General features: G+C 47.0%; 1 protein-coding gene across 1 annotated transcript; it reads right to left on the bottom strand.

Annotated features, from left to right (window-relative positions):
* Positions 1 to 453: 453 nt before the first annotated feature.
* LOC146395262 (latherin-like) lies at positions 454 to 14,172 on the bottom strand. Its single transcript, XM_085003178.1, is given in 7 exon segments — positions 454 to 531; positions 1,744 to 1,825; positions 3,834 to 3,984; positions 4,846 to 4,949; positions 6,864 to 6,993; positions 8,256 to 8,357; positions 13,995 to 14,172. Coding segments are annotated over 7 exon segments (825 nt in total).
* Between the last annotated feature and the right edge of the window lie 1,824 nt (positions 14,173 to 15,996).

The raw sequence follows: 15,996 nt of genomic DNA, 5'->3' as shown, positions 1-15,996 counted from the left end.
GGCCCCAGCTGTATCTCCAATTTGACTCCTAGCCTGGGAACTTCCATGTGCCACAGGTGCAGGCCTAACAAGCAAAAAGTAAAAAATAAAATAAAATTTAGGAGGAGGATAACAGAAGTATCGGGCAGCTTTTCTCCTCTCACGAAGCCTCCATTCATATTTCAGTTTCTCTAGGCTTTGGGGACCAGAATAGAATTGAAACAAGCACATTCTCAGCCAGTTGTAGAGGGTCAATGGCTAGTGCAAGCAGGGTGCTTATCCCTGGGCCAGGTGCAGAGGACTCGCAATAAACAGCAGCTGAGTTCATTAGGATTGTTATTATTAGGGACCACTCTGTCTCAGCAGGGAAGGGGTTTTTGGTCTAGGAGAAGTTCAGGGTGAGATAAGGGCAGAGGAGCTGGAAGATGAAGGAGGAGTTGGAGTTTTCTCCCAGAGGGTTCGTGTCCCTTCCCGCTACCAGCACTTACTAATCAGCTCACTAGACACCTGTGGGCTCAGGTTATAGAGCCATGAATTCATGAAGGGACTTACCTGAAAGACGAGGAAATACGCAAGAGTCAGGAGGAGGACTCTACCAACCGGAGCCTGAATGGGAGTAATCAAGGCAAGTTCTTCTTCTAAGCCAACCCATCCTAGGGGACAACCAGGTAAAGGGGTTTGGGGAACAGACTGCCCTGGGATCATATGTCAGCTGAGCCATTTGGCAACTATGCGACTTGGGTAAGTCATTCTTCTCTGGGACTTGTTCTTGAATCTGGAATCTGGAGATTATATCGTTACCTAAAGTATGAGATTGTTTAAAGGATAAGAAACCTCATGTTAGATGACCGGGCACAGTGTCTGGGAGCTTAATGAATATTAGCTGTCAATTTTATGACCACTTCTACATATTTTACAGATAAGGAAACCAGGTCTTGGAAAGGCTTATCAACTCACCTGCAGACACGCAGATGCTGATTTTTGACCCAAAGAATTAAATGTTTGTAAAGCACTTCACCCATATCTGGTTACAGAATGGGAACTTAATACATGCCAACTCCTTTCTCCCCAATTCTCCTCCGTGGGAGATTTCCTTCCAGTTTAAGAAGAACCAACTTAAGGGAGTTCCCGTCGTGGCTCAGTGGTTAACGAATCCGACTAGGAACCATAAGCTTGTGGGTTCGATCCCTGCCCTTGCTCAGTGGGTTAAGGATCCGGCATTGCCATGAGCTGGGGTGTAGGTCACAGACGCAGCTCAGATCCCACGTGGCTGTGGCCCTGGCGTAGGCCGGTGGTTACAGCTCCGATTCGACCCCTAGCCTGGGAACCTCCATATGCTGCGGGAGCGGCCCTAGGAAAGGCAAAAAGACAGAAAAAAAAAAAAAAAGAACCAATCTACGAAGCTCTGGGCATTGGGACTCAAAAACTGAAGAAATATGGGAGTTCCCGTTGTGGCGCAGTGGTTAATGAATCCAACTAGGAACCATGAGATTGCAAGATCGATCCTTGGCCTTGCTCAGTGGGTTGAGGATCTGGCATTGCTGTGAGCTGTGGTGTGGGTCACAGACTTAGCTTGGATCCCACGTTGCTGGGGCTCTGGTGTAGGCTGGTGGCTATAGCTCTGATACGACCTCTAGCTTGGGAGCCTCCATATGCCGCAGGAGCAGCTCAAGAAAAGGCAAAAAAAAAAAACCAAAAAAAAAACAAAAAAAAACTCACAAAAAAACCCCAAAAATCTGAAGTAATATGGATTTGTAGACTTACTTTTTCTCCCAAATGACCAATTATCAGGTCTTTCAAGGTTCTCTCTATATTTCCTAGAAGAAAAGTTTGTATCCAGCTTGTTCTAAATGAAGAATGAAAGAAGTTAGTAGGACAGATTATTTTCTCCCAAACTCTCCTTTCTTTACCTCATTTCTTTGTTCAGCTGACCCCAAATTGCTTAAAGTCTACCCTTGTTTCCATAGCACTCTGTGACCCAGCCTTGCCCTTAGGCTCCCACCTACCACTTAGGGCTTCTTAAAATTAATCTTTCCACTTAAATCACCTTGCCCTTATAATTGTTCCCCTTTATTTCTCTCTCTGTGTCTATTTTTGTTTTTTGTTTGTTTGTAAGGGCCGCACCCATAGCTTATGGAAGTTCCTGGGCCAGGGGTTGAATTGGAGCTGCAGCTTCCAGCCTACGCCACAGCCACAGCAACATAGGATCCCAGCCACATCTATGACCTGCACCACAGCTCACAGCAATGCTGGATCCTTAACCCACTGAGCAAGGCCAGGGATCGAACACACATCCTCATGGCTACTAGTCAGATTCGTTTATGCTGAGCCATCAGGGGAACTCCTCTGTGTCTATTCTGTTTTTCTTCTCCTGGACTGTCCAGCCAACTGGTTTCCCCCAGAAAGCCTTCCCAGAGCTCTCTAGCCAACTCCGTTCCCTTTGGCCAACTCTCCCAATTCTCTGATTATTCAAAACTTCAGTTGAACTTATCTCCTTGGCCAGATGGTCATGCCTTCATGGAAGGGACGGTACAAGATCATTGTTTAGTTGAGAAAGATGAGAAGGAAGCAGGAAATAACAGTGAAGAGGTATCTTTGTGTTCCTGACTCAGTCCCTAATCCTTACAGGTGAGGGTAAACCTGTCTAATTCTCAGCGACAGGTTTGTGTCTTTATTCTATAAAAGCTTTTTATATAAATCAGTTAATTTACCACTTGCAGTCTGATGTCTCTGACTTCCCACAAAGAATGGGATTGTTTGACACATTAAAAGACACAGGAACCTTATTCAAGCCTTCCTGGGGGGAGATGGCTCTGAGCCAAGGGGGCTATGTCTGGCCTGATTCTCACTTATGTTTGAACATGACTGGAGGACATTACCGACCCCTAGGGGTTCAGAAAGGATTCTACATGCAGCTCTTTTTCGAAACAGTGAGAAATTGGGAGATGAATCAAAATAAAGAATGCAGGAGTGACAAAGACAGGGTATAGAGTAGATACCCTGGATTCAGTTAATCGTGGATGACCACAGGACTCAGTTAATCATGGATGTCAGCCTAAGTTTTCAAAAAAATCTTACCAAGGAAGATTGTAAAAGACTATAAGTTTAGAAGGAAACACTAAAATTTTAGTTAATAAAAGGACAAACCTCTGAAAAAATTTACTCTGAAGAGAAAATATCACAGACTAATGAGAGACTGATGAAGTCCAGGCTCTATTGGTACAAAGAAAAAGAAGAAGAAAATAATGGCATCCATGATATTTTCTACCTACTAAAGAGAGACATTGTGAGAAGGTATAACTGGCGTTGATTGAATATGATGAATATGAAGTGAAACCGACCAATGCCAGCTCAGAACACATCACTTAGCCCAGTTCTATTGGCCAAGTGTTTGGTAAGTGACTTGGAATGTCTTAAAGCCATTATGTGACTTAAAATTTAAAGGTCATAAAAATGTTGATACTTTTCCAGCGATTTTAGAAAACTGCCATAAGGAAATGATTCCATTTATAACACTATTTTTGGAAAATCTTTCTGTCCCAAAAGGCTCAGGATTACTTATGATAGCAAAAAGTTCAGAAATAACCTAAATGCCAACCAATTATCAAATGATTCCGTTTTCTTTGTCCTCAGTGCTGTTCATTGAATCTCTTTTCATGTTAACGGAATACTATTTTTGTAATAAACGCATTCTCTATTAACATAAAGTTCTACTTATAAAATACACAACCCCACGTACACAAAAGGCTCATTTTGGAAGGTACTGTTTTGCCGGGGACATCTTTCAGGTGAAGCCTCATTACAGGCTTTGTCATAACCAACAGGAACCAGAAGGAGAAAAATGGAGAACTTACAAACTTCCAGGTTGGATCCTTACACTCTCAGGGCTGAGCATGCAATTCCCAAAGGCAAGTAGGTATCGGCCATTTATATCCTTCTCCAAATGATGCTGGACTTTGATATTTGTCTGCACTTGAAATATGAGGAGGTTAAGACCCAGGACCCCGTGGGAGGGAATAATTAAGCCTGATAGGAGAGAATTTCAGAGCGTTCTACGCCCCCATTTACTTCTAGAATGAGGGTCTCCATGTTTGCACAGGACCCTCGGAATTTCTCTATTATGGTCCTTTCCTCATTTTTCAAAAGAGCTGATTCAGGGAAACAGGAATAGATTTCTTGAAGTGATCCATCCAGCCAGGGGCATTCAGGATACGTGACTGATACTCCCCACCCCTGGCTTAGGGGACAGTTAGAAAGGAAATGGTTGAGTTTAAGCATGGCATCCTATCAAAACTGAGCAACTATGACCTTGGAAAGTACTCTTTTAGAGATCTCAAAATTCACTGCCTCAAGGGCCAGGCTCGAAATGGAGATGAATGAAACAGACCAGGGCTTGGTTTTATAGGGAGAAGTGAAAGCTGTGATGAACTGAAAAAATGCCCATCCTCTCTAAAAATACACCATGCGGACCGACGAAACCATCTCCAGGCATCTCTAGGTGTTGGTACCAAGGAGTGTTGGGGTCTAGAGCAGATTCCTGAATTCTCGTCTTAAATCATATTCGATCAGAGCTGAATGGGCTCAAAGAGTGGGGGTCTTTGGATGAAGCAGGGGAAAGAAACATGCCTCCTTTCTCTAGAGGAGCCACAGGATGGAAGCATTCAAGTGTTCTGCAGGGTCCTGCTTCTACGCTTAGAGTGATCTGGACCCAGAGGGAGTGGGCGTTTTGTCTCAACTCACAGTCTTTCTGAGATGGTGCTGGACACATTTTATTTATGGCTGCTGCCCCCCACCCCGCGCGCCCCCACTGCACACCTGTGCAAAGGCGGATGAAGCTGTACATGGGACTCGCAGGTGTTGCTTACCTTGCATGCACAGAAAATGACAATACCGCCAGTAACTCGGTTGGTTGGTTATTGCTGGGGTTCTGGAGGAAGATCTGATGGAGTCAAGGGTCCCTCAGTGGTAACCTGCATAAAGAAACAGCACAACAGGGGAAAGCTGTGGCTCCACCTGCAGGTGGACCCCACTTTGCGCAAAGGCAGGTCCCTTGATGAGCAGAAGCTGAAGATAGGCAAAGATTGTCCCTCGCTCATTAATCATGGAATTTATTGCACAGCTACTATGTGTTATGAGCTCTGAGAATCCAGCCCTGAGCAGAAAGAAGCTTTTGTCTTATTGCAGCTCAGGATGATCATGCCTAGTCCTTTGATCAGTAGCAAGCCAGCTGGAATACATGAGTGACAAAATAGTAAGGAAAAGATAGAAAGCCATATAGAGTGCATGCTTAGAAAGAGTGTATGTGTGTAAAACATTAACCCAGTGAATGAAGACATATAGAACATGCCAAGTGATAGGTACTGTGAAAAGGCCTTGGGGCATCAGGTGACAGAGGGTAATATTGGGAAGAGTGGAGTTTTAAACACGATAGTCAGGGAAGCCTTCTCATGGGAGGTGACATTTGGCCAGAGTCATGAATGAAGTGAGGGTACAAGTCATGGGGACAGCCAGAGGGAATAAAGGACCGAGACAAAGAGCAAGTGCAAAGGCCCTGAGGCTGCAGCTTGTCTGGCTTATTTGAGGAACAGTGACAGGCTCGGCGTGGCTGGTGGGCAGTGGGTCAGAGGAGAACAGTCGGAGAAGAGGGGAGAGGGGAAGTCAGGGCTGGGTTTCGTGGAGCCTTGTGGGCCAATGATCAGGACTTTGGGTTTGGTTCTGAAAGCAATGAGAAGACATTGGAGGCTTTGGGCAGGAGAGTTATAGAGGCTGACCTATCTCTTAGATTCTTCTGGATACCAGTGGAATAGAATAGAAGTGCAGAAGAGGGGCTTAAACTGGAAACAGACGGATCTGGAACAGTAAGTCACCAGGGAGAGGATGGTGGCTCAGATCAGAGGGGGTGGACAAAATGGTCAGATGCCTGGGTGTGTTTTGAAGGTAGGGCTGATTTGCCAACAGGCTGTTGGAGTGACGGAAAGAGAGGAGCCTAGGACGATCAGGATTTTGGGGCAGAGCAACTGGATGGGGTGGGGCGGGGATGTGGTCATTATCGAAGATGAGCTGGGTCAAGGGGGAGGAGCAGGCAGGGTGGGGCTGAGAGTGGGAGTCAGCAGTGACGTTGGATGTGTTAGGACCAGGGACTGGGGTCTTCTTCATTCTAGTGATCAGATCACATTGAATATTATGTTGTTTTCCACTTGTCTTTTTAGGGACCACACCCATGGCATATGGAAGTTCCCAGGCTAGGGGTTAAATTGGAGCTGCAGCTGCTGGCCTAGGCCACTGCCACAGCAATGTGCAATCTAAGCCGCATCTTTGACCAACACCACAGCTCAAGGCAATGCTGGATCCTTCACCCACTGAGAAAGGCCAGGGATCAACCCCACGCCCTCATGGATACCAGTCATGTTCTTAACCCGCTGAGCCACGACAGGGACTCCGAATAGATTACACGTTGTTATTGCAGAGGTTGTTGTTACTGCTGATTGGAGTCTTACTAAGAGGGGGAGCTATGCAAGCATTTTACATCTATTACTTCCTGTGATATCACAGCAGTCCTCGGGGGGGGGGGCAGATGCTCTAATTCGTCATTTAACAGGAACAGGACTTGGGGCTCAGAGAGGGGGAGAGACTGCTATCCTCCTCCCAGACAAAGAGACTGAACCTCTGTCTGTAGCGCACCCCTCCCCCAAGCTCCTGCATGCCCCTCCCCCAGCCACCACTGTGGGAATTTCTTCCAACCAGTGGGTCTCAGGCCATAGGGGCTGGAAGGGCTGTTAGTAGAAGGAACGGTCTTTGCAGAGTCAGGAAACCTGGGGCGAGCTCCAACAAACAGACAAACCAGATCAGCCTGGGCCTGGGGCTGGTGATCAGAGACCACTCACAAGAAACTGCTGTCGCTGTTGATGTCCAGGGTGCCTGCAATTTGGCTGAAGACATTTTTCAGTGATCCCTGGAAGTCGATCATCTGCAAGCTGGGAAGAAAGCCAGTGCTGAGGAGTTCTTGGGTCAAAGCTGAAAAACATGACCTGCCCCCAACCCCGATGCAATTAGACCTTTAAATGCTAAAGATTCTCAGATGCAAACTTGACCTCTGAGCATGTCCCTCATGAGGTATTTCCCCTTCATTCCTGTAGCCTTTCTGGCCTCCTCTGTGCGGGGCCAAGTTGCAGACACAGTCATTCAGCAAATAGATATATTTTTTCTAATCTTTTCAGGGCCGCACCTGCGGCATGTGGAGGTTCCCAGGCTAGGGGCTGCCACCCTCCACCACAGCCACAGCCACATGCGATCCGAGCTGCATCTGCGACCTACACCACAGCTCATGGCCACAACATTCAGCAAATACTTATAGGGGCCTACTGAGTGCTGGGGCCCTGCCTGGGATGGGGCTGAGCCGGTGAGAATAGCTCGTGGAGTGGGTGTTCCAGTGAGGGTGAGAGGAGAGAGAGGACAGAGCTGTGAATGAAGAGACAAGTGGGTCGGGGTGGGATGGGGGTGGGGAGGTGCAAACAAGTGCTGGGAAGGGACTAGTTTTACTGTATTTAGCAACCAGCTGGGGGTGGCACGGGGCAGTCAGAAAGAACATCAGGCATAGCTGTAGCCTGGTGTTGGGGCTCCTGGGCTATGTCAGATGTTAAAACTTCAGATTTTTTTTTTTTTTTTTTTGTCTTTTTAGGACAGTCCCCATGGCATATGGAAGTTTCCAGGCTAGGACTTGAATCAGAGCTATAGCTGCCAGCCTACACCGCGGCTGTAGCAACGAGGGATCTGAGCTGCGTCTGTGACCTACACCACAGCTCATGGCAATGCCAGATCTTTAACCCACTGAGCGAGGCTAGGGATGGAACCTGCAGCCTCATGAAAGTTCGAAATTTTAGCAGAGACCTGAAGGAAGGGAGCAGCTATGTTGATCGTTGGAGGAAGAGTGTTCCAGGCAGGGGGAATAGCAAGTGCAAAGATCCTGGGGTGTCAATGTCCTGAGGAGGCTACTGTGGCAGGAGGGACAGCATGTGGGTGGTAGGAGAGGCAGGTGGGGGTTTGATGGTGGATCTTGATAGGTGAAGCAAGGCAAGGAGACAAGAAAAAGGGGAATCTTGGAGAAGAGGATTAAATATAGTAATAGAGTGATGATCCGAGCGGGTAATGATTAATGGTGTTAACTGTGTCCCAGGCACTATGCTAATAAGAACCAACATTGGCTAATGGCTTGGACTTTTAGGAGAGGCTTATGGGTCTGACAAGACCAGGCATGACCCAAGGCTGGGCTGTCTCACCTTCAGAAACTTGAGACAGGACTTCTTGAGCAGAGGATGGAGCGAGTAGCCCACAGAGGACAACGAAGAGGCTGGACAGCTTCCGCATCTTGGGTCGGGTACCTGTGGGGAAGCAGGGCAGAGAGGACTGGTTACGGATTGTTCTCTGAGAGGGTCTCCTTGGAGCTTGGGTCCAGGATGGCTGCAGAACTCACATGGACCCATTCTATGGATGGGGCCACTGAAGCTCAGAGAGGAGACATGCTTTCTTCATAGTATAGAGCAAGCAATGGAAGGTCCAGCCTAAGGCATGCAAACCATATTTATGCCCAAGAGATGTGGACATACAGTTTTTCCTACAGGGACACAGCCTTCCCCAGTGGGGCTGCGGCTGCCCTTGTCAGAGGCTGTATAACATCATAGTTATGAGAGCAGCTGCTGAAGCTCTCTACCTCTTACAATCCTGGGATGTAGGGCAAGTGGCTTCATCATGTGACATTGTGTGCAAAACATGGTACCCTTCCTTTACAGAGAGGCATTGGCAGTGACTTGCGCTGGCTTCAGAGGAAGGCAGCCTTGAAACTGGTATACAGCTTTCCTTCAACTCACTGGACTGCTCTTTAGCTCACCTGTGCAGTGTGAGACTTGTGATACTATGATTGATAAGAAGAAATTTATATTTGGTCTTTGTCCCTGTTGGTGGCCGGTAGCTCTTAAAATCCTTGGAATTTCCTAAGCGAAGAGAGCAATGACAGTGTCTTCTGTTCCAATGATGAAGTGACTCTTGGAAAGCACCAAAGGTTGGGGGCTGGTTGCCAAGGGAACCGCCTAGGTGATGGAGTTTCATCCTCCAATGTCCCCTTTTCAGGGACGGGAGAGAGGCTGGAGGTTGAGTTCAATCACCAATGGCTAATGATTTCATCAACACACTTATGTCATGAAGTCCTCATGAAACCCCTAAAAGATGGGGTTCATAGAGCTTCTGGATGCGTGAACATGGAGATTCGGGGAGATGAATCTGGGTGGTGCTCCCAGAGAGAGAATGGCGGTCCTGTCCCACATCCCTTGACCTATGCATTGCTTCTATCTGGCTGTTACTGAGTTATATACTTTTATAAGAAACTGGCAGTTTAGTAAGTAAGATGTTTCTCTGAGATCTGTGAGTCACTCTAGCAAGTTAATTGGACCCGAGTGATAGAGATAGAGTAGGATAGTTACACAGGTGGTTGTAGAAGTCCCAGTGGGGGACCATAGACAGCGAGGGAACCTAGAGCACTTTGGGAGACCACTCACTGCAAGTTTATGATCGCTTTCAAAAAAGCTATCAGAACGTCGCGGAACGAAGCAGTCTTGCTTAACTATAAAATCACAAATAAAAGCATGAAATACGCCGCAGGTCATTAAAGCAAAAGATAAAATGATGCCTGCAATCAAGTTCAGCAAGAAAATGATCCTTAGGCTCAAGGACAGGTAATAAAGGGAAAGATGACATTCCAAAGAAGGAGACCCTTACTATAACAGAAACCTGAGATGATTTAACATATGTTAGCATATGTTACCATCCTACTGCTGATTTGAATAAGCACCATGACATTCCTAGTTTGACCTCATAGGGTCAAATATTCTCTTACTGGATACGAAGGAGGCGCTAATGCTGTAAGCCTGATGTCTACTCAAAAAATGAGGAAGAAAGTGTTCCCCCCCTCCCCACTTTCCATATAAAAATGTAGCCCACCTAATCCTCGGGGCGGAGTCTCCTTGCCTGCCTGCTTGCATCTCTCACAAGTGTCCTATCTTAATAAATCTATTTCTTGCCTATCACTTTGTCTCTGGGTGAATTCCTTCTGCACTGAGACAAAAATAACCTGAATTTCAGTAAGTCCAGACACCAGGTGAGTGATTCTAATTAAAAAACCATGGGTTCAAACCCCAGTCTGGGTCCTGGCTAGGATCGAGCCAGAGGTGTTTTTGGTTTCAATTTGTTTGGCTGTGAAATATCCACTATGAGTGTACCTTTTGATGGCAGAGACCAAGTTTTCAAAAGACACAGACACACACGCACACAGCCTGAAGAAGATCAGGTAGGAAATTTATATTTCAAAGGCACAGGAAGAGAAATGCAAGTTCCTCCCAGGAGGACTTTCGTTTAAGATCAGAATTCCGGAGTTCCCAACATGGCTCATTGGAAACGAGACTAGTATCCATGAGGACTCAGATTCGATCCCTGGCCTCAGTCAGTGGGGTAAGGATCTGGCGTTGCCATGAGCTGTGGTGTAGGTTGCAGACACAGCTTGGATCTGGCATTGCTGTGGATGTGGTGTAGGCAATTACAACTCTGATTTGACCCCTAGCCTGGGAACCTCCATATGTCGCAGGTGGGGCCCTAAAAAGACAAAAACCAACCAACAAACAAACATCAGAATTCTGAGGAGTTCCCATCGTGGTGCAACAGATCAGTGGCCTCTTGGGAGCACTGGGACACAGGTTCAATCCCTGGCCTACTGCAGCTACACATTAGGTCATAGCTGTAGCTTGGATTTGATCCCTGGCCAGGGGAACTCCACATGCCTTGGGGACAGCCAAAAAAAAAGAAGAAGAATTCTGAAAAGATATTTTAATCAAGCTTTTCTAACTTAACTGCATATGAAAGAAAAAGACTCCTGTTCCTTACATTCGGGGTAAGATTTCCTTGAATTTTCAATAAAGTAGGTACTTGCAAGAATGAGCTCTGGACATACAGTACGTGAATCTAGCTGGGGTATGAGATAGAGGTTGGCTTTCTGACACCCCTTGTCTCTCTGTTTGAAAGATTCTGTTTCCCATTTTATTTATATTTATTGGACACACATGTGGCATGAGGAAGTACCCAGGCCAGGGACAGCACTGACCCAAGCTGCTGCAGTGACAATACTGGATCCTTAAGCTGCTGCACCACAAGAGAACTCGGTTTCCCATTTTAAAGGTGAATTTGTTGGGGATAAAATTTTCTGGTGAAATTGTGCGGCGGGCCGATGTGATGCTTGTGAGCTTAATTCCTCTAGGTTTTTACCCTAGAGTTCATTTCAGTTCCTTTCACACATCTCGGCTTCTCGCCCTGATAGGATAAGACCTCCCTGGGTGCTCAGATGATGAGTTCGTATTTGCAGCCAGTTCTTATTTGTGTCCCTGGCCGCTCTTGCAAGTGTCTCAGCTGCCTGAGAAAGCTGTTGCCAGCCAGGAGGAGAGTCCTTTGCTTTGGAGCTGAAAGGTCTCAAGTAATATTTTTTCTTTTATCCTGACAAATTCTTAAGGTAACCCATCTGAGGAAGGACGTCAAGTCAGCCTCCTCCCTAACCTCTCAGCTCAGATATTCAGAGTCTTTTTAACAGAGCAAATCCGAGAATCTTTCAAATAGGCCCCCCTTATACCTTTCAACTAGTGGGCACCTTCTCCCAGTGCTTTTCAACCGGGTTCTCCTAATATCTTTTAAATGGGGGGGGTGTCACTTTTCCCCCCCGTGTCTTTTTTTCTTTTTGTCTTTTTGGGGCCGCACCTGTGGAAAATGGAAGCTTCTAGGCTAGGGATTGAATTGGAGCTATAGCTGCCAGCCTACACCACAGCCACAGCAACTCGGGATCCAAGCCCTGTCTGTGACCTACACTACAGCTCAGGGCAATACCGGATCCTTAATCCACTGAGAGAGGCCAGGAATTGAACCTCATCCTCCTGGATACTAGTTGGTTTCATAACCTGCTGAGCCACAATGGGAACTCCCTCCACAGTGTCTTTTGACTGGGCTCCCCTAGTATCTGTCAATTAGGGGGTCATCCCCCAGTATCTTTCAACTGGGGAGCCAGGTACCTGTCAGACACTGCCAAATAAAACTCATGAGCATCTGAGAACCAGGAGATAGACTCACCCAAATTCATCCGGACTCTCTGAGGAGATAGATGAGCCCAAGGAGTCTCTGCTGATACCAAGGCTCTGGTTCCCCATAGATTTCTGGTGAAAGAGAAAAGTCTGCTTTAGGTCCCTTTAGGTCACCCAAACAGTCCATTTATTTATTTTTATTTTTATTTTTGCTTTTTAGGGCTGTGCCCATGGCATATGGAAGTTCCCAGGCTAGGGGTTGAATTGGAGCTATAGCTGCTGGCCTACACCACAGCCACAGCAATACAGGATCTTTAACCCACTGAGCAAGACCAGGAATCAAACCCAAGTCTTCATGAATTCTAGTCTGGTTCATTGCTACTGAGCCACAACAGGAACTCCCAAAGAAACTTTCTTCCTCAAACTTCTTTGCAATCAGGGATGATGGATGGAAGTTTTAGGCTGGGTCTTCTAAAAAATTATTTAAAAGTGGCCGATTCAGCTTTTGTTTTCCCAATTCTGCTTTTTGCTGATTGGATATCAGACATGATGGCTGGAGCTCAACAGCTATTTTATTAGCATGAAGATGAAAGCCACAACCTAGGGGGTAGCAGAGGGAAGAGTCGGCAAGATTCCCCCATGCCAGTGAAGCAGCCTACCTTTGGACTTCTCATCATTATTTAAGCCATTATTTTTTGTGTTCTGTGCTAGAACCAGGCACAATTGTAACTGGTAGTGTAACCAAGCAGGGGCCTGTGGGGCTCCTAGGCACAAAAGCCTTTCTGTGTCCCCCATTTCTTGTTCTTAGGAAATGGGCCTCATTCAGCCTCCATGACCTTCCCTGAGTTCTGAGGGGTAGGTTCAGACAGTTGCTGATCAGGGAAGGAAGCGGATGCAAAGACGAGGGGGGAACAGCCAAGAAACAGTAGTACAGCCTTGGGGCAGCATCCTGGTTCCCTCTCAAGAATACAGGCATCTTAATACACCTAAGAGAAAAGCTATATTCCTTATGCTTCTTTTAGAAATGAAAACTTTAAAATTGAACAGCTTAGAGTCCTTCCTTGTCCTTCTCCCTGGCTTAATTGTACCCTAAACACAATCCCCTGTAAGCTAAAGATTAGGCACCCTGAGCACAGTTGCCTGTGGGTTAAAGATTATAAGAACATGATGTTTTTCGGGAATTTTCCCAGTTTGTTCTAATCTCTGATCAATATGCCTCCCCCCTTTTTTGGTCTTTTTGACTTTTCTAGGGCCGCTCCTGTGGCACATGGAGGTTCCTAGGCTAGGGGTCTAATCAGAGCTGCAGCCACCGGTCTACGCCACAGCCATAGCAACTCGGGATCCGAGCCGTGTCTGCGACCTACACCACAGCTCACAGCAACGCCAGATCCTTAACCCACTGAGCAAGGGCAGGGATCGAACCCGCAACCTCATGGTTCCTAGTCAGATTCGTTAACCACTGCACCACGACGGGAACTCCCAATATGCCCTTTTTGCAAGTACTGTTTTTCTAGGCAATAACCCCGAAGACCACCATCATGCGCATGCTCAGATCTCCTGACGCCCCCTTGGATGACTAAGCTCCCCGAAAGAAAGATGAATGTGTGTCTGCCCTCACCCTGATTCCTGTCTGGAAACCCGTTTTTCTCCTTTTCACTATAAAACTCCTCACAGTTCTTTCCAATGGGGGGCACAATCTTTAGGGCATTAGCCTGCTGTGACCCTCCTTTGTCTGGCAAAGCAATAAAGCTAATTTTTTATCCTTCACTGAAAACACTCGTCTCCATGTTTCTATTTGGCAACGGCAGACAGAGGCCAAGTTTTGGCAACAGTAGCATATATCAGAAGCTTTCTTCCGGTTTGGCATCTGATGAGAAGGCAGGTTGGAGAGTGGCATTGCCTCGTGCTCACCTGGGTTTCTCCGGTGTGCTGTAGAGATATCCTGGGTCCCCGTCAGGTGGTCCCCCATGGGCTCTGCAGGGGGGCAGACTTTATAAATGGTGAGTGAGCCCCTCACTGGGGGAGACGTGGCACCGAGTGAGGGACAGCTGGGAATCTGATGAGAAGCCCTCAATCTCACCACGTCCATCCCTTACCTCCAAAGCAAACTTTCCTGCACAGAAGGCCCTGGGGGATTAAGGGGTAGGGAGTCACTTAAGCCATTTGACGGCTGTGTCAATAACATATTTGGAACTGTACCTCATGAATGTCACCAGTGGCAGAGCTGTAGGGAACCTGGAGGGCATTAAGAGAGCCAGGAGGCTTGTTCCTGACTCATCCACATCCTGTCCTGCTCTGCACCAGTTTCCTCATCTGCATCTTGAGTGGCATGGACCCGGGGACTGTGAGGAGGAAGCCCTTCCGTCTGCTCCGGGTAGAAGTGAGGGAGAAGGTACCCTGGCCTCAGGCCAGGGAGCCTTGTGTTCTAGCCCGGCTCCGCCTGTTCCTTGCTCTTTGAAACTGGTCAGCCCCGTGTCCCTCCTGGGCCTCGGACCATTTTCACAAATGCTTGCGGATCCTCATTGTGCATCCTTAATTTATAACGACTGTTGTTACTTACAGATAAGGAACTAAGATTTGAGAGAGGAAACATTTTGCCCAAGGTCATAGGGCTAGTGTCTAGTAGAATCAGGATTTGAATCTGGTTCTGCCATATATCCAAGCTTGTGATCTTGACACCACATCACAGAGTCCTCCTTTTAGAGCAGAGCTGAGGCCTCCTGGTGGGGTGGAAGGGACAGTTCTCTGTTTCACTGAGAAGGCTTTTTCCTCGAGGCCCCAAGGACAGACATTCTCCATTATTTGTTCCAAAAGTTAGGACCACCCTTCAAACCTTAATTTCAAATTGGTCTTAAAATGTGTATTTCAGGAGTTCCCATTGTGGCTCGGTGGTAACGAATCCGACTCATATCCATGATGACATGGGTTTGATCCCTGGCCTTGCTCAGTGGGTTAAGGATCCAGCATTACTGTGAGCTATGGTGTAGGCTGGCAGCTGCAGTGCTGATTGGACCCCTAGCCTGGGAACATCCATATGCCGCAGGTTCGGACCTAAAAAAGACAAAAAAAAAAAAAAAAAAAAAGAGTGTATTTCAGATTACTCAAAGAATCCATGTTTTGAAAGAAATAATTTTATTTAAAAATTTTTTTTAATTTTTTTACTTTTTAGGGCCACACCCGCAGCGTATGGAGGTTCCCAGGCTAAGGGTCAAATCAGAGCTGTAGCTGCTGGCCTGCACCACAGCCACAGCAACGCCTGATCCTTAACCCACTGAGCAAGGCCTAAGGATCGAATCCACATGCTCATCGATACTAGTCGGGTTCGTTAAAGGCTGAGTAACAAAGGAAACTCCAGGAATAATTTTAAAATGTAGAAAGGCGTTAAGACACCAGTGTCTCTATCTAGAACTAAGCCCTACTATTACTTGCGTTCATTTCCCTCTAGTCTTTGTTCCATGTGACAAGTGATAGACATAGATGTAGAGACATGATCAGCCAACTACCCTCTTTGTGGCAGGTCCTCTTAAAGGGACAACTTCGTGATGTATTTCCTTGTCTGCTACATTAAGTCGCTTAACTACTCTGGGTGAAGATTTGACAATCCTGCCGAGTCCCAGCCGTGGGGCCCTTGTCGTGCGGATCTCCACCAACCATCCCCAAATGCACCCTAAGTCCACTGCTGTTTACTTGCTGTCCTGCCCCTCCTGCCTCAGGGCCTTTGCTCAAGCTGTTCCCCTGGCCTGCCTGGAAGACAGCAAATGGTCCAGAAATCTGTGTTAAAAGAATGAATGGGAGTTCTGGTTGTGGCTCATGGGGTTAAGAACCCGACTAGTGTCCATGATGATACAGGTTCAATCCCTGGCCTCTCTCAGTGGTTTAAGGGTCTGGCATTGCTGTGAGCTGCAGTGAAGGT

Source organism: Sus scrofa, chromosome 17 (genome assembly GCF_054392235.1).
Source record: "Sus scrofa isolate SSC_HxYL_T2T_F1_AM1 chromosome 17, Sscrofa_HxYL_maternal_Yorkshire_Landrace_v2.0, whole genome shotgun sequence".
Lineage (NCBI taxonomy): Eukaryota > Metazoa > Chordata > Mammalia > Artiodactyla > Suidae > Sus > Sus scrofa.
Note: the sequence above shows the minus strand (reverse complement) of the source record. Positions and strands in the feature narration are given on the sequence as shown.